The 19788-nt window shown below is 39.0% G+C and overlaps 1 protein-coding gene across 1 annotated transcript in view; it reads right to left on the bottom strand.

Moving 5' to 3' along the window:
- Window positions 1-19531, bottom strand: part of LOC149784233 (MAM and LDL-receptor class A domain-containing protein 1-like) — a 262408-nt gene extending 242877 nt beyond the window's left edge. Inside the window, exons 1-3 of the mRNA XM_089932965.1 lie at window positions 19472-19531; window positions 5340-5616; window positions 2653-2694 (exon numbers count right to left, since the gene is read on the bottom strand). Coding sequence (XP_089789091.1) covers window positions 2653-2694; window positions 5340-5616; window positions 19472-19531 — 379 coding nt within the window. The remainder of the gene's footprint in view (window positions 1-2652; window positions 2695-5339; window positions 5617-19471) is intronic.
- Window positions 19532-19788: the final 257 nt, after the last annotated feature.

Raw genomic sequence — 19788 nt, 5'->3', positions numbered from 1 at the left:
ATAAGAATTAACCTTTTCTGAAACATTTTTAATGTGAATAGACCAATTAAGATTGTTATCTACAAATACACCAAGAATTCTATCTTGAGAGGTCATATTGTCAAATAGAACCTGGAGTTTGTCGCTATCTAACCTTGCTCATTTTTGCTGTGTTGTAACTAGTAGGGCTTTCAATTTTACTGTATTTATGATCATACTGTTTTCTATGCACCATACCTGAAGTCTGTTGAGAGCATCTTGCAAGCTATTTTCAAGTACCGTTTTGGTATTACCTATCTCAGACAGTGTATAAGTATCATCAGCATAAAGGTCAGTGGAAGAAATTGAAGTTCCAATCTCAAGTGGTAAATCATTGATAAATAGAATGAATAACAGAGGTCCAAGGATAGAGCCCTGTGGTATTCCACAATCAGTATTTTTACATTCAGAAAGTTGACCATTTAAAGATACTTTTTGCACTCTATTGGTTAAGTAATAAGTAAACCAGTTTAGGGAGTTTTCACTGCATTGATAGATTTTTAGTTTTTCAAGCAAAATTTCATGGTCTACAAGATCAAAAGCTTTATGAAAATCAACCATAATAGTGCCTACCATTTCTCCTTGATCTAATGCTTTCAGCCATTTGTCAATAAAAAACACAAGTGCAGTTTCACAGGAGTGATTCTGGCGAAAGCCAGACTGATTATCATGAACAAGATTATAAGTGTTCAAATAGTTGAGAAAGAATGTTTTTCTAGTAATTTGGAGAGACAAGGAAGGATAGAGATGGGTCAGTAGTTATTTACATTTATCTTTTGTTCCTGTTTTATGCAATGGTATAATCTTAGCAGTTTTCCATGTGTTTGGAAATTTATTAGACCTAATACTTTCATTGCAATACTCTCTACAATTGCAGGTGCAGCTAAGTTTAGTCCAATCATATCAAGTCCTGTAGCTTTACAATCATTCATTTTCTTTATATATTTCAACACAAATTCTGGACTCATTTAGGAACTTCAAACTTTATATTGTTTGGTAGCTTTTTAGCACAAAAATGCTTGAGTTCCTGATGATGATATGAAGTTCTGGGTTCTTTAGGTTTTTCAGCAATCTGAACAAAAGTTGTTAAAAATATCTGATGTCAGTTGGATTATCAGTATAAATGGCCTCATGACTGAGGGATAAAATTTCAGGTTTACTCATACATTTAACTGCACCAATTAGCCCCATAAACATTTTCCAGATAGCTTTCGGGTTATTTTGGTTTTCATCCAGCACCTTTTTCTATTGGGCTTGTTTGGCTGGACGTATTGTTTTATTAACTTTATTTCTCCAAACTCTATAGTCAGTTTGATTTCCTACTGATTTTAGTTGATCTCTTTGCTTTATTGCTTCTAAAAGTTCTGGGGAGATCAACCCTGGCTGGTGGTCTTTCTTTATCCTGTGTGTTTTTAAAGAAGCATGTTTGTTCACTATACTGATGAAAAGTATCTAAAACATCATCAATATCTTCAAAGATTTGGACTGTATTCCATGGAATCTGTTTCAGATACTCCAGGAATTTAACAGTATCAAAGTTTTGAAAGGATCTATAAGTAATGGATTTATGAATATTATTTTTTGTTGATTTGCCATTGACTTTACATGTTAGAAAAATTGCAAAGTGGTCACTTATACCAATCTCTGGAACCATTACTTCCAAAACATTTTCTTTTGTATTGGTATAAATATGATCTATATGTGTTTTAGAGGGTAGATGTTACTCTGGTGGGTTCATTTACTAGTTGCTCTATACCTAATGAAGCAAGAAAATTAATCCAATCCCCTTTTATTTGATCATTGAGACTCTATTTATATCACCTAGAATGTAAAATTCTTTATCTTCATTTGAAATTTTATCTACTTGAAGTTTATAATATTCACACCAATCAGTATGTGACAATGGGGGTCTGTACAAAAAACCTATTAATAGGGCTTAGTTTTTTATGGAGTGATCTGTAGCCAATTTGATTAGATTTCCCATATTTTTAGGTCTTCCTGTCTTTTACAAATAATACCAGTTCTAACATACACAAGGAGCCCACCACCACCTGCTTTCCCATCCTCTGATAAGGTTTGTCATATAGCCATTGATATACAAGAAATTTTCACCCTGATTTTCTGTTAATATTCTTTCTGAGAGTCCCAAAAATGGATATTATTATTTGGAGAGGTTAGCAGTAACTTCACTTGATCAATCTTTCCACGAAAACCCTGAATATTTAAATGACCTATGTGTAAAACTTTACTAGAAACTCCTAAATTCATGAGATTAATATCAATGCTATTAGAGGCACGCAAGGAGACATTAAAAGTATTAAAACTATGTTCACAGTGATCATGATTACAAATATCATTGCTGTATAAAAAATTAGTTTTTCTACAACTGCATTTTCTACTTTTATAATCATTGTATAAATCTGAACTATCAGTCGTATTTGAATATGAACAAGTAGCTGGTAAGTTTCCACATTCAGAACATCCATCAGCAAGGCGATCAAATCTGTTCAGGAAAGGATTATAATATTTTACTGATTTCATAGGTCATCATTTTCACCAGTATGATTGTCAATGACTAAATTGACTACGTGTTATGCTCATAACATTTTTAACATTTATCATACTTAAATTTACCTTCCATTTTTCTGATAATAACTGATTCAGCTCTTTTGTCAGCTGAAAAAGAAACAAATATATTTTTTATAAAGAAAACAATTAATCAGTCAGTGTGTAATATGGGTAACTAAAACCACAGTGTCATGCAATTGGCAATTTGTATCCACCCATGGTGGGCAGAAAACATTAAACTGTTGATAGCAAAAATTATTAGTGGCAAATGAAAAACTAAACAAATGTGGTTCTTTATCTGATAGAAATATTAAGTAAAGCTTCCCATTGTAAAAATAATGTCAGTAATGCAAAGGACAAATGTTCAATAATTAGATGTTTCTAAGTGTTCTTTATCTCTACAATTATCAATGTTTAGTGTTTTGTGGCCAAACACCATATTCAGCACAGGTTTTTGTTAATTGGAAGACAAAAGGGAAGTAGACCTACTTCCTTGACACAGTTGTAGCAATGCGCATTCATTCACGACATGACTCTAAATTTCAATTTTAAGTAGACCAAAAAGACAATTAGTTTTTAAACTACTGTAGAGCTGCCAAAGTTTAAAGGCCGCTGGGTAGTGCTATGTGTGCTTTAATATTGTTACTCTGTTTTGATGAATCTACAGTAGTGTATTTATTTTGGAATACAGCATAAATTCAATTACATTTTTTCTTGTTGTGTACTTTTTATAATTAAGCCTTAAATAGAATATGAAAATGAGTATATAATAAAAAAGTTACTGCATTTGTATGGAAAAATATGATGTCGTTTTATCTGATGAATACTTTACCCCCAATGGTTGTGAAGTATTAATTACAAAAAACCCACCTCATTCATATTTGCCCATACAGCATAATGGAGGAGGTGGGACTTAAATTCCACAAATTACTTATCTTGAATAAGGGTTATGTCTCTGATCCTTTGTGGTTCAGTAAAAAGTGATGCTTAAATTATAATTCAGTTAACTGTACGCACTTGCAAGCCCCAACAAATGATTGGCCAATGAAACCCATGTGACCACTAAGGAGCAAGTCATTTGGCCCTTTTGGGATCAGCCCATAATCACAACAGAGTAAGGTAAAACGTAGACCCAACCTCATTTTACTCTGTGACATATCAAAATGCAGTAACATATATACATGGTTACAAAGGTGTGCCTCTCAATGGTTTTAATGTTAAGAGTAGAGAAGACTCTGGGGTATAATCCATTGATCCCAGTCTGACAGGACATGCAACTCTGGAATTCGTTTAAAATTCATGCAAAATAACTCCCATCCCCAAGGCACATCACCAGAGAAATGGTCAAAGTTCTTAAAGTATTGACACAATTGACACCCATTGAACTAACATTGACAAATGTCAAATATATCCAACTCTAAATGTGTAGGTGAGTTCAAGGACATTACACAATTAAAGACATATGAATATCTGTCAGTATATACAGATTATATCCCAAAATTTAAATAATAATAATAATAATAATAATGATAATAATATAATAAATAATAATAATAATAATAATAAATAATTGACAGTATACAAAACTACAGTTGTACATTGTATATGTTCATTTTGGTAAGATATAAAAAGTTTAAATAAAAGCATATTTAACATATAACAGAAGAAATTTTTCTTATATTAGTTAAAATGAACGATATTACTTATCTATCGAAACTAGAAAAAATGCATTAAATACAAAAGCATTGCTCTCAGAGGAAGAACTATGCTACATCCCATCTTGAGCATGAATAAAAAATTAACCTTGATGTAGTCAGAGAAGAGTTACACAGACAACATCTTTAGTATGAAATGTCATCATTGGTGTAGTCAAGTAGAGAGTGACACAAACATGGAGTTTTTAGTATGATGTAGCATCATTGGTGTAGTCAAATAGAAAGTGACACAAGCATGCGAGTTTAGTTTAAAGTACTATTCCTGATGTAGTCAAAATGAGAGTGACACAAGAGTCTTTAGTATGAAGTACTACCCTTTATGTACTCAAGAAGAGAGTGACACAAGAGTAATTAATATGAAGTACTACCCTTTATGTAGTCAAGAGAATGGCACAAGAGTAATTAATATGAATTACTACCCTTTATGTAGTCAAAAAGAGAATGGCACAAGAGTAATTAATGTGAATTACTACCCTTTATGTAGTCAAAAAGAGAGTGACACAAGAGTCTTTAGTATGAAGTACTACCCATTATGTAGTCAAGAAGAGAATGGCACAAGAAGCACAAGAGTAATTAATATGAAATACTACCCTTTATGTAGTCAAGAGAGTGGCACAAGAGTAATTAATATTAAGTACTACCCTTCATGTAGTCAAGAGAGTGGCACAAGAGTATTAATATGAACTACTACCCTTTATTTTGTCAAGAGAGTGGCACAAAAGTAATTAATATGTCAAGTACGACCACTGACGTAGTCAATAAGAGAGTGGCACAAGAATCTTAGTATGAACTACCATTGATGTAGTCAAGAGAGTGGCACAAGCTTGGCATCTTTGATATGAAGAAAGTGTTTAAATCAAAGCGTTTTATTTTACAGCAAAGTTAGTATATGTGTCCTTGTTGTGTTTGCACGTTTCTTTGCATCGTAGTCATTAGTGTGTATATGCGTAGTTACAAATTAGTAATACACAGACACAGACATAAAAACGTAAGAGAAAGACAACCGTAATGGACAAACAGTCATAGAGAGTTACTTACGTATGCTTGTAAAATATACAGCAACGATAATTGCGGCAATTATAGCACAAATCGTGACAACTACTGCTACAGTGATGGCTATCCTGCTTTTGCTGACTGAAGAACTCTGTTTACGGTCCCTTGTGTCAAGGACATTAGATGATCGGTCATAACTCCTCCGTCCGACTGCGGGGTACCGAAGTGCAAAGTTTGGCGCAGTTTGGTGAAAGTAACCCGGATTATCGTAATACTTCTCCCAGTACATCTGACTACTGTACGAATCCCCATTGAAGAAATCCTGTTAAACATTCAACAAAAAAAATATTTATTTAAAATGTATCTCTTTTATTGTGCGTCGATAGAATCACACGTTTTCAAAACTTACACAATACTTTCAACTATTCAAATGTGACTGTATGGTATTCTTTCGGTTTGGAGATACCTTGACAATGACTGAGCGTCCTTGTTTGTGAAGCAAAGGGAATCAAGCTCGGGGCCGAAGATGTGGAGAGTGAACTCGTCACTGCTGCGCAAGTTATCATCTTTATTGATGTATGGTTAGGAACCACAGTAGTCCCTAGTTTAAACAATTTCGAGGTTCTATGGCTCATCGTTATTTACTAGTTGTTTATTGTATATCAAGGAGTCGTAACCCCTGTGAATGAATCATTTTGAACATGAATAGATATTCTTTGAACCAGGACATAGCGGCTTCGTTGTTCGTTTCAGCCACGGTCCAATGTGGCAATTATAAGTGAAGGAAACGTTAGTCTCAGTTGGAAGTTTGCAGAAAAATGTGTCCATATTCTTTCAGTATACCTAGTGACATGTACTAAACCAGTCGTAAGGTACGACATAAAGTCATAAAGTAAGATTGGAAAGAAAGTAAGAAAGAATCGAAAGAAAGAAGAAAATTTAAAAATTTGTAAGTTCATTTGTTTACTATAAACTATTATACAGTTCTTTAAGGACTCACGGTACTAATTCAACAAAAGTAATAAACATATGGAAACACGATCATATTCAAAATTCAATAACTTAAAATTTCTGGGTGCTGATGATGAGACCTATAATTTTCCATGCACATCTAACCTTGGTGCAAGCTTATGTGTGGAGAACACCATATGAGCCGCGGCATTTTGTTTATATACATGTGCATGAAACACATGTTATTGATTCTGCACCAAAGGAATCAGCTGATACTTTCATTATTGAGTACTCCTGAGTCAAGCCTGTAAAAATACTAAAATTGCATCAATAGAATTTTGTCTACATTTTTTTAAAATTACAGATAGGATAAGCTCTCAAAAGATATTTTTACTAAAATTTTAATTTTCATTATTAACCAATTATGGACCACCAAACTCGTAAATACTCTATTATTTCTTCACCCATTTGTAGACTGGTTCATAGTTCTTCCGTATAATTAGTACCATGTGTCCTTTAACAGAATGAGATGGTTGTTAGTTGTAGTAGATATGAGGTACTAGGTCAGTATAGTTATATGTGCCAACCAACGCTTGTAGGGATACGATATCGAAGTGAACAATTATGTGAGCCCTGCACAGTACAGTTTGTTTCAGCAACCAAGTCATGTAGGGAGAAGATAAAAAATAAAAAATAAATGCATGTTCATAAAACCCAATTTTGTATTATTTTGTTAGAGAAAGAAGAAATAAACAGTGGAGAACTATTTCAAGCTTGGGTACTACTCAGTATGTGCCACGTCACACTTTTCAGATTAATTAATACACTAATACACTAGACAGACAAATATTGCATCAAACTGATGTGTCACCAGTAAAATTAAAACTGAGTGTTGTCATGAATAAGCATTATAACTTGTCAGTATCTAAAATGCAGTTATTGATCATTTATTTTGTCAGCTAAATATGGTCGTATTTTTCGAGGATTATATATAAATTAAATGTATCATTTCTCAATCGATGATTTAGTAACGACATATATTTGTATTCAATTGTGTGCATATTGTTAAACAAACACTAGTTTGTATATTTGTGTCCCTTTATTGGTATATTCAACACAAGTGAAATGTGATTTATGCACTTGAAGGTAATGTTCTTTAACATGAATTCAATAAAATATTTAATTCTTTACTAGATGGTGTAAATGTATGATTATTGTATGGAATCACCGGTACAAAATCGATATTGCAGGAAAAGCCAATAAAAATCCACATACTGGGTTGTTTGCCAATTTTTACACAAAGTATAAGGTTTTATCGGACAGGGAGCAAACATTGCCCAGATTCCCGCTTGGCAAGTAAAAGTTAAGAAACACCAGAGCAACCTGTTGCAAAAGAATTAAAAATAGAATTGCACACTGTGCGGTATGCAATTCATACACAAAAATGATTAGAGAGACATTTGTGCCACTTTTGTGTTTTGCAGGTAGATAGTTAAGGCTGATTTACAGATCTTGTACCACAAACAGAAACTATTTGTTTATTGTCAAAGTAATTTTTATTTGGAATCCTGCATACAGAGACACTTAATTATATAAGGCACCTGTTTAGATATAAGCAACAGAGAGGGTTAACAGACCACTTGCTAGAAGGTCCATTTTTGAAAATTTAAGCTTTCTACGAAAACGAAAAATATAAGGTCAATAACATCAAACCGAGAGTATAAATGTGTGAGCAATTGAATCATTAATATATAAATAATGGAATCTGGCACGAGTAGATTAGTTCGAGAAAGATTAGAAGCAATTAAGAAATATATCTTCCTGTTCGTGGCGCTCTTAAACAACAACTGCAAGAACAACAAGAAGCGCAAGTTGAATATGCAGAAGATAAAGACTTTTAAAAAAAATGTTACAAAGGTTACTCAGAGTTCCAGAAGTTACTAAGGGTCTTCTTCCAGCAATACGACAAATTGCTGAGCAAACTGAAAATATAGCACGAAGAACCAAACAGACAGAAAAGATTTTAAGAGATCTTCCAGCTGAAATAGCTGCCGCTCAGCCAAAACCCGTCCCTCAACTTGAAGAAGAACTTGAAGGTGCTGTTGGTGAAGAACCAAAACCAATAACAGAAAATGAAAGAGTTGACATGCTTGATAAATTTACCGAAAATGCTATTAAGACAATATAAAAAAGCGAACAGCAGCATATTTAGCTGCATTTGCTGCTGAGAGTTATAGTAATATGTGGGGGTGTAGTGGTTGTCTAGGGGTGGGGTTCTTCTTATAGACTTTAACGAATTATGAGAAGTTCCCCTGGTCCTTATTCAGAAGGTTAATTCTGGACACTATATTATTTATTGACTAAATATATTTATGGCTACGAGCCCCCAGTCAGCAATGCCGACAGTTAAATTAAAAGAAATACAAAGATGAAATTTAAACAATAACAATTTAATAAATGAAATTTAAAAGAATTTAAAGTAATCAATGTCTCTCTTTCACCCAATGATCCCTTTGATCATCATTTGAGTTCACAGTGTGAGGAGATTTTTCCCTTCTTGAGTGCTACTCATCTAAATCTCTTCGTTCCCTTGTCTTTCTCTCCTTTCGTGATCTCCACTTCCGCTTCCTCTTCTATAATCCTTGTTCCTTGCCGTTATCTTGACTTCCGGTTCCTCTTCTAGTATCCGGAACCCTTGACGATATTCCTTGAGGTCACCCGAAATTCACTCGGTATCTCTCACCGTCACCCGAAATTCTCTGAACTTCTCTCGTCCCCCGAAATTCTCTGAAATTCTTTCGTCCCCCGAAATTCTCTGAAATTCTTTCGTCCCCCGAAAGCTTCCTGATCGAAGCTATTTCATGAATTTCCTAAATTCCGCCAATTTTTACGAATGGCTAACGGAGTGTGTGTCACTGCGACTCTTAAACACCAACTGACGAATTTCAGGCTTGTACAAGTCTTATGTCAATTTCTCGAATCAAGTCCCACCTACAACGCATCCCGATTGGATGGCGACGGACTCTGGTCATTTGATCGAACTGTCAATCATAAAAATGTCAGTCTGTGTGTCCCCATGTACGGTCCAGCCTACCATTGTCGGCTTCCGGCTCTTTGAAGTTGTCTACGTCACGTGTTCCCATGTACAAAGATTCCCGCCAGATTTCCACTCAAGAGCTCAAACAAAGACTGGGTTACGTAAGAGGATTAGCCAACTTAGGCACTTGGAAAAACAAAGCTTACCTGGCTCCACTTACAGACTTATAAATACATGTATAATACAAGGGGTTGGGGTAAAACATCACATCCCCCCACGCTTGAGAATAAAATCAGGATTTTATTCACTCAAACTAAAAAAGCAAAAGTGTTACACGATATAAGGAACAAAATCAGCAAAATGAACTAAATGCTAAACTGAGTATGAACACGAAAATATAACAAATGATCTATATCATTTCGGCGCTTCTACTCATGAAATCTGCGCCTACGTTTTCAGATCCTTTCACGTATCTGATCTGCATCTGGTACTGCTGTAAAAACAGCGACCATCGCATCAATCGACCATTGGACAACTTTGCCTGCGCCAGATAGGCGAGTGGTTGGTGGTCGGTCTCCAATATGAACTTACGTCCATATAGGTATCGCTCGAACCGTGATATGCCGAACACGATTCCAAGACATTCCCTCTCCGATACTGAGTAATTCTTCTCGGCAGCAGACAACTTCCGGCTGCCGTATGCGACAGGAAAAAGCGTCTTGTCATGCTCCTGGAGCAGTACTGCTCCCAGTCCCGTGTCGCATGCATCGGTGCGCAGAACGAATTCTTTATCCAAGTCCGGTAGACGAACAACTGCGTCGGATGTAAGTCTATCCTTTAGCGTTTGGAATGCGTGCTCACACGCATCTGTCCAAACGAACTTACTCGGGGTCCGTTTCTTGGTTAGGTCAGACAACGGGCCTGCAATCGCGCTGAAATTAGCGACATACCTCCGGTAATATCCGGCCAGTCCCAGGAATGACCTCACTTCCGTTTTCGTGGTGGGGCGTGCGGCGTTTCTCAACTGCTCCACCTTCGACTTCTCTGGAGACAGCGTGCCTTGGCTCAGGGTATGTCCTAAATAGTCTAATGTCCTGAAACCAAGGTGACATTTGGAAGGGCGGGCTGTCAAGCCCTCCTGACGTAGCCGCTCCAAAACGTCAGCTAACAGAGCGAGGTGTTCACCCCATGTCTCTGTAGCTAACAAGAGGTCATCCATGAAGTTGTGGACACCCCTATCGCGCAAGGGCTCCAACAACTTCCGCATCATTCTGGTAAAGACGCTGGGCGCGTTTTGTACCCCGAACGGCATCACCAACCATTGGTATGTCCCGTCGGGAGTAGCAAAAGCAAGCTTCGGTCGGTCTTCTTTCCTTACCGGAATTTGCCAATACCCCTTGGACAAATCCAGTTTGGAAAAATATTTCGCTTTCGAGACCGAAGCGAAGATATGTTCGGGGTCAGGTAGCATTTCAACTTGAAATTCTGTCACCTGATTCAGCTTCCGGTAGTCGACGCAGAACCGATGGGTGCCGTCCTTCTTCTGCACTAAGACTACTGGTGAGCTGTACGGAGAGTCGGCAGGTTCGATTACTCCCAGAGCAATCATCTGCTCGATTTCTTCCCTTACAACTTGTCGTTTCGCGTGGGGCAAGGGGTAGGGTTTACGCTGAACTGGTCGGTCGTCCACCATCTTTAACCCGAACTCGACAAGCGTCGTCCTCCCGGGTTTTTCTGTTAGCACGTCGGAATATCCGGCCAGCAAGGTCTCTATCTCGTTCCGCTGCCCTTCAGTTAACATGGGGTCACACTCCACGTCCGACGGAGTCTCGGCCCTCGTTAATGGACAGCTCGGGACAGTGTTAGCACCTTCCGTATCGCCTTCGATATCCTCGGTGACTATCGCTGCGACAACAAAATCGCTGGCGGTCTCCCTTTCCCGGTACCTCTTGAGCAAATTGGCATGGTACAATTTCTCTTTCGTCGGTAGCTGTATCCGGTAGGTTTGACCTCCGACCTTCTTGGTGACGACGTATGGACCCCTCCAGGAAACTTGCAACTTGTTGTGTTCCTGGGGCAACAACAACAACACTTTGTCCCCTACCTCAAACTGACGTGGTTTTGCGCGCTTATTGTAATTTTTCGCCTGTTGCGCCTTAGCTCGTTTGAGATTTTCTTGCGCGAGAGAACAAACCTCTTCCAGTTTGTTGCGCAAGTCCGCGACGTACTGGTAGGTAGTGCGTACTTCCTCTACAGCGTGGTCGTCTGTCCACAGCTGTCTCAGTACGGCGATTGGGCCGCGTACGGTTCTCCCGTACAAGAGTTCAAAGGGAGAGAACCCCAAACTCGCTTGCGGTACTTCCCGGTATGCAAAAAGCATGGCCGGAATATACCGGTCCCAATCCTTGGGGCGGCCTTCGCACAATTTCTTGAGCGTGTTTTTCAAGGTCCCATTAAACCGTTCGACCAATCCGTTACATTGGGGGTGATACGGTGTAGTCGTGAGGTGTTTAATCGACATGAGACGATTCACCTCCGCCATCACACGACTCATAAATTGTGTTCCTTGATCGGTCAAGATCTCGTCGGGCACTCCGACTCTTGACCAGATCGCAAACAGAGCTTCCGCGACGGTTTCCGTGTCAATGCTACGCAACGCAACGGCCTCCGGATAGCGTGTAGCATAATCGACAACCGTTAAAATATATCGATTTCCGTGCGCAGACGCGGGTTTTATCGGTCCGATTAAATCCATGGCAACACGTCTAAATGGTTCATCGATAAGGGGCGTACTCCCCAAAGGGATGGGTCGCTGATCCGTTTTCGGTGCCATTCTCTGGCATTTGTCACAGGAGAGACAGAACCGTTTTACGTCTCCCTGGACCCCTGGCCAGTAAAACTCTTTTACAAGACGGTCACGCGTCTTAGCAATTCCCATGTGTCCACCCATGAGACTCTCGTGTGCAAGTTTCAGTACTTCGCAACGCTTTTCCTTTGGCACGACGACTTGCTTGAAGTGTTCGTTGTGTTTCCTGGCGTGGCGATACAAGATTCCCTTCTTGTAGACAAACTTCACCGCGCCGTTCGGAGTTTCCCTTTCTGTTCCCGCTTCTGCGTGTTTGTGCAACTGCGCCAGAGTTGCGTCCTCCTGTTGCAGCTTCCTTAACTCCGCTGGAATAACATTACTAACCGGTGTCGATGTAACTTGGATTGGCTTTTGTTTCGGCTGTCGACTCATGGCCCTGGTTTCAACAGCACTCACTGGCATAGGTGTGCAGGTTTCGGGGTTCGGCTGGGGTAACACATAACGGCAACCCAATATGACGTCATGTGATAGCCCCTCCAAGCAAGCAGCTTCAATTTTCCCCTTCACGTATGGTGAATCGAGGTCAATGACAGCTACTGGTAATGAGTCACGCGCGCAGTTCGCGTACTGAACTTCTATTACCTCCCCTGTATAGTCCTCCGGCTTGACATATTTCTTGTCGACAAGCGCGGGGACGCTGCACCCAGTGTCATACAAGATGGTGGCGCCTTCACCATTGACAGTTGCGGCCGCAAGGTTGGCTGGGTTGCGACTCGCTTCCGGCACACATTCCTTCTTAGCTACGACATTCACCTGGGTCTGCCTGCCCTTGGGACAGTCCCTGGCAAAATGCCCCAGGCGCTTGCAATTAAAACATGTCGGCGGCCCTCGCCGACTTGCAAGTCCTGGTTTCGTGGGTGAGGCCTGTCCAGGTCGATAGGCGGCAGCCCTACCTGTAGGTGCCCCTCCGACCTTCCCGTCGCCCTGACGGTTACGGACAGCCGGCTCAACCTCCCCCATACGACGCGACTCAGAGGGTCGGGGTCGGTCAGCAACCCCGGAACCTCCACTCTTCGAGTGCGCCTGCTCGTATCGCTCCGCCATGTTAGCGATCTCTTCGAGCGTCCGGTGTTCTCTTTCTGCTAAGAAAACTGTCAACTCGCGACGGTAAGTACCCAGGACATGTTCCTTGAGTATTACCTCGCGTAGCCCTTCGTACGTGCGTTCGACTTCGGCCATTTTCATCCACTTCTCAAATAAACCTCGAACACGGTTGTGGAATTGAGAGTGGGTCTCTGTTACCTTTTTCACCGAGTCCCGGAAAAGTTTCCGGTAAGTCTCGGCGGTCAGCCGATAATGGCAGAGAAGCGCCTTCTTGAGGGCAGTGTAGTCATCAGCCTCTTCTGCAGTTAAGCCGTGGTAGACTTCCCGAGCTGCACCTTGCAAAAAGGCTGAGACATTAATGGCCCAGTGCTGTTCAGGGACCTGATGAGCGCGTGCGAGTTTCTCAAACTGGACGAGAAAATCGTCAATAGCCTCCTCCCTATCATTGAAGCGTGACATGTTGATCTGGACTATCCGGTGGTCGATGGAAGGTCGGCCGGTTGTTCCAGAGTTTGTACTGGCGTCGTCCCGTCCGTTGGTCCTAGCTTCAACTCTGACCTTTTCCATCTCCAGAGTGTGAGCGAGTCTGGCTAGCTCCAGCTCTTTCTGGGCGTCTCGGTCCGCTGCTATCTTGGCTAACTCTTGGTCCGCTGCTATCTTGGCTAACTCTTGGTCCGCTGCTATCTTGGCTAGTTCTCTCTGGGCTTCTCTTTCCGCTGCTTTTTCGGCCTTCCATTCCTTGATCCTTTCTTCTATAAAGGTTGCCAGGCGATCTCCCTCGTATCCAAGATCTTCCGACCCCATGGCGCGGTATTCCTTTATCATTTGTCGTTCGGTAGCCATTATACTAATGTAAAGTGATACCTTGTCTCAAAATTCAAACAATATACAGATATTTGTAATACCAGTTTAAATACTTACCTGTCGACAACAACTAGTTTCGTTCAGGTAAGATATTTGTTCGATATCTGCTTCACACGTACTGCTATGAATGGAAGATCTACAAAGCCTGCACATATGACAATAAAAATACAAGATGAGAAAATCACAAAATTTCAAATACAAAGAATGGAAAATATCTCACACTGTTCACTAATACTTCTACCAATAACTTTAAGTCCCAAAATAATATATATGTCTAATTCATATCCCGGACGAAGCGCCCACTGTGGGGGTGTAGTGGTTGTCTAGGGGTGGGGTTCTTCTTATAGACTTTAACGAATTATGAGAAGTTCCCCTGGTCCTTATTCAGAAGGTTAATTCTGGACACTATATTATTTATTGACTAAATATATTTATGGCTACGAGCCCCCAGTCAGCAATGCCGACAGTTAAATTAAAAGAAATACAAAGATGAAATTTAAACAATAACAATTTAATAAATGAAATTTAAAAGAATTTAAAGTAATCAATGTCTCTCTTTCACCCAATGATCCCTTTGATCATCATTTGAGTTCACAGTGTGAGGAGATTTTTCCCTTCTTGAGTGCTACTCATCTAAATCTCTTCGTTCCCTTGTCTTTCTCTCCTTTCGTGATCTCCACTTCCGCTTCCTCTTCTATAATCCTTGTTCCTTGCCGTTATCTTGACTTCCGGTTCCTCTTCTAGTATCCGGAACCCTTGACGATATTCCTTGAGGTCACCCGAAATTCACTCGGTATCTCTCACCGTCACCCGAAATTCTCTGAACTTCTCTCGTCCCCCGAAATTCTCTGAAATTCTTTCGTCCCCCGAAATTCTCTGAAATTCTTTCGTCCCCCGAAAGCTTCCTGATCGAAGCTATTTCATGAATTTCCTAAATTCCGCCAATTTTTACGAATGGCTAACGGAGTGTGTGTCACTGCGACTCTTAAACACCAACTGACGAATTTCAGGCTTGTACAAGTCTTATGTCAATTTCTCGAATCAAGTCCCACCTACAACGCATCCCGATTGGATGGCGACGGACTCTGGTCATTTGATCGAACTGTCAATCATAAAAATGTCAGTCTGTGTGTCCCCATGTACGGTCCAGCCTACCATTGTCGGCTTCCGGCTCTTTGAAGTTGTCTACGTCACGTGTTCCCATGTACAAAGATTCCCGCCAGATTTCCACTCAAGAGCTCAAACAAAGACTGGGTTACGTAAGAGGATTAGCCAACTTAGGCACTTGGAAAAACAAAGCTTACCTGGCTCCACTTACAGACTTATAAATACATGTATAATACAAGGGGTTGGGGTAAAACATCACATAATAGAAAACTACTTTTAAAACCTGAACATGCTAGTAAGCCGGTTTCACAAGACACTTGGTACATTTGGATATTTCGAATAAAAAAGGAGGTAAGCAGGCTAGGAGAGGTGTTTTTGATGCTATTGCATATATGAGTGAAATAAATAATTATTTAGCGATAGGGCAACAACTTAAAAAGCAGCATAAAAAACATAAACCTGAAGTTATTCTTCAAGAAAAAATGACGAAAAAAGGGTTTAATGCTATCGCGAATGCAAGAGCAGAACAAGTTTATGATGTTGCTGCAAATTATAAAAGTATAGGTACTATGTAAGAACGAAATATATTGATTCTTGGACAAAAGATGATTGGTTTAGAGATGTATATATTATCTTTACTAAACAAAATTCTATTAAATCTAATGATCCTGACTTTCAACAATTTAAAGAAGAAGCAAGAAAAAGAGAACAACCTAAACAGCTACAAATATTAACTGAAACTCAACTAAAATCTCCTCAACAACAACAACAACAATTATAAGAACAATCTGAGGATCCTTTTGAGTCTTTTATTATAGATAGATTTACACCTGATGGTTTACAAACTATCAGGAATGCAGATTTTTCTTATTTAATAGATATTGGTGCAAAATATAGTGAAAAGTAAAATTATTTAAAACCTGGATTTGAAATTACCCCAAAAAATTGGGCTAAAGATATATTGTTGGTTAAATATGGTCGTACAAAATACAGTGATGCAAATTTAGCTACAAAAATATTTAAGTGATGTAAACCAGAGAAAAGAACAACTGAAACAAGAAAGAACAGATGAAAATTTTTGTATCCAACTGTTTGAAGAACCTGAACCGAAAACCGGAGGTGGATTAGGAACTTGTCCTGACAGAGTTGTTCACAATGTTGACAGACTAGAAGTTCTGGTCGGAGGAAAACACGCAGGAAATAATTCTCCAGAAATTATCAATGAAATATCTGATATTTGCCGAAGGTTGATTACAGGCGGTGTTATGGATCGTAATTTTTATCATGCTTTCATTAATGAAATTGTTGATGATTATTACAGCGACTGAAAACAATTTATTAATCAACTTGTAATTTAAAAAATGATTATTAACAATGCTCAACGTGGGCCTGTAATAGTTGGGTTAGTAAACTCAAGGTTGCCAATGTACAAAGCGATTTACGGAGATGGACTTGATGATGTTGTTCAAAGTTTATATAAGAGAATAGCTCCAAAAGCAATACCGATTGTAAAATAATTAGGAATGAAAGCTATTGACGCTATTCACAATAAAGGTATCAGTACTGTTGGTAATGTTGCCGGTAAAGCATTTTCATAAATCAAAGAAATATTAGCTTGATTAGTACGAGGAAAACCACAGCCAGTAAAATTACCCAGCACTGAAATTATGTCTGCAAATATCAGTAAATTAAAACACCAAGCTGCAACTCAAAAACTAACAGAGTTTGCTAACATAAAAAGAAAAAAATTGTAACAACAAGTTTAATAGCAGGAAGTGGACTTCGTGTTAGACGATAATAATTATAATAAAATGTTCAAACGTATATCGGATCCAGCGGTTGATATAGATGCACCAGTCCTTTAAGATGAATCTATACACGATTATCAGTATTATTCTTATGACAACCGCTTACCAAATCAGCGTGGTCGAATCGAATTGAAAGTTCAAGATACAAGCATATATTTTGTTTTACCTGCCGAAGCGTTTATTGATGTAGAAGGTGGACTTTTGAAAGCAGATGATACGGCATCCGGACTTTTAGATCGACCCAGTTTTGTTAATAATGGTGTCATGGCATTATTGAACAGTGCTATATACATGATTAACAGAAAAAAAATTGAATCGTGTCTCAAAAATTTTGATTTTGCCACAACAAGAACCGATTAATCCGATCTATTAGCGATGTCATAGTCCGCTAATATCAAGGATACATTTCAAAGTTACTGACCAGTCCTGATGGTTACTTGAGTTACGAAATGAAATTCTGAATTTGAATCTGTATGTAAAATCCGCTAATATCAAGGATACATTTCAAAGTTACTGACCAGTCCTGATGGTTACTTGAGTTACGAAATGAAATTCTGAATTTGAATCTGTATGTAAAATCTTAACGATTTCATTGGTATTTTCAAATTAGTGAAAAAATTGCACTTGTCAAATTATTTTATTTTATTTCTCATGTAGAATGAAGTCAAAGGATAATTAACCACGACCCCAGTTGCATTAATTTTCATTTTCAGTAACATTTTCACTATTTTCACTTTCAAATTCCCTTTACTATTTTCACTTTCACTTTTGTCATTGTTACCTGGCATAATTTTTTTCAAATGCCTCATGCCCGTGTTAATAATATATTTCGTTTCGTATTCCTGAGCTAATTCTGATCTAATTTTCTCAATCACGAGTGGGAGAGATACGAAATTTTTAACTTCAGTATCTTTCACTGTAGTCAAAGATTGGAACATAAACTGTTGGATCTGCTTTATCAATTTATATTCCGCTGGTAGTGTATATCTATCTTCAAATTAACGTGCCTGTAATTGTTAAAATAACACAAATGTGTTTTTTTTGTGATTCAAAATCACAAATAATTTTTTCTGTATCAAGCTGAAATTGTATGCCGTCTTTTTTAAATTAAATATATATATTATTTATTCCGTATATTATCTCATGATCCATTAGGCGAAATCGGCTAACGTGTTCGGTCCACGAATGATTTTTTCACGTACTCAAGGAATCTTGCTACAGTGGGGGCAATGACTAAAGATAGGCTCTTGGATGCACTTCTCACACTCACGATGAGCCACGCAGAAATTATGAATGTGAATGCCAGTATCGTGCATGCGTTCGAAATAGAAAAAGATGAAATTTCCTTTCTTCTGGTTATCTTCTTCTTCTTGATGTTTGGAATTGTATTTTTGAGTGTGGCATTCGTGTTCAAGTCCACTATTGATACGTATGCCTTGTCCACAAGTAGGGCACAATCTCAGGAGTTGACAAGCACTTTCCTGGTGTGGACCTTGCGTCTTCAGATGCTGTTGGTAACAGGCAGGGCTGATAAAAGTGCGTTGATAAGCAGGGCAATGTACTCGTGGTGTCCTTTGTCCAGACAGGGCTTACAGGCTAAACATCCCTCACATTTCGATCAACAATGCCTGTGTTGCTCTCGATTGTTATAGCCATAGTCACATTTCTCCCGGTAATAACCGTATCACAAGAATGTGATGATACTGGTGATGGCATCAAAATGTTCATCGTGATAATAGATGTGATAGTAGTTTCCGTCTTTGAAATCTTTTCCTCAGAACAACACTTCTTGAAGGAGTACTTTCAAGGTGTAGCATGGAGCTATGACATCTTGCAATTTTTGCATTTCAGGAATGCCACAGGGTGTCTTTGGATAGCCCTGCTTGCTGTAACATGAATTCTGCTTCTCTTTGTTGTTTGTCTCGTTTCGATTTTCGAATGTTCTCCAGGCTCTTTTCCATTCTGATGTGTCGCTCTTGTCAGCATACGTTAGTCCCACCAAGAAAACACGGGCGAAACACATCTGGTCTTGAGGGTTTGTTAATCCGGACGAGGCTCGTTTTGGTGCAACGAAGGTCGTCCACCAATAACACCTTTTTGCGTCCGGTCCCTTCGAAAAGAGATACGTGTGTCATGAACAGTGTCGCTTTTCCATCAGTGATGTGAAATTTTGTCGTTGGATTGTTGCACGAGTTGAATCTTGTCGATGACTTTGGAAGGTGTCAATTCTGCTGGGCTGCTAACTCGATCCAAACGGGGGACTTCAGACTGTCGTGATGAATGGAAAGTCTCAAGCGATCATCTTCTTTGGCTTGACATAATCGTTTCAGCGTGCCTAACACAGAATTCCACACCTCAGTGATGAAGCACTCTGATTTCTCCAATGGTACTTTGGACTTGAAATCTTTAAACTTCACTGTGTAAGTATAAGCCGTGGTTTTAATTTTTCTAGAGGAGGCTTTTCCGTCTCTCTAATGTGGTAGTACTTTTCAGGGTTTACCAATGGTGGTGAACTTTGGCTGGGTGTATACTCCCTGGGTCTGGATTTTGGCTCACTCATGTCCTCTTCAAAATCACTGGCATGAATTTGTGCCAATACTTCAGCTACAGTACGAGGCGATAAATCACGTTTCCGACTCTTACTTTCTTCTCCCTTCTCCACGATATGATGCTCTCGGTTCATCTTAACTGCGAAAAGTAAAATGACTACATTTTAAACGCCATGGGTCTCTTTATATTTATGTCAGACTATCGTGTATATAAAGGGTGTGTGTCTTCCCTTCCAATATTCATTTCACTCTCAAACCAAGCAGAACG

The sequence above is a fragment of the Sinohyriopsis cumingii genome, chromosome 14 (assembly GCF_028554795.1).
Source record: "Sinohyriopsis cumingii isolate HCF-2022 chromosome 14, ASM2855479v2, whole genome shotgun sequence".
NCBI lineage: Eukaryota > Metazoa > Mollusca > Bivalvia > Unionida > Unionidae > Sinohyriopsis > Sinohyriopsis cumingii.
Note: the sequence above shows the minus strand (reverse complement) of the source record. Positions and strands in the feature narration are given on the sequence as shown.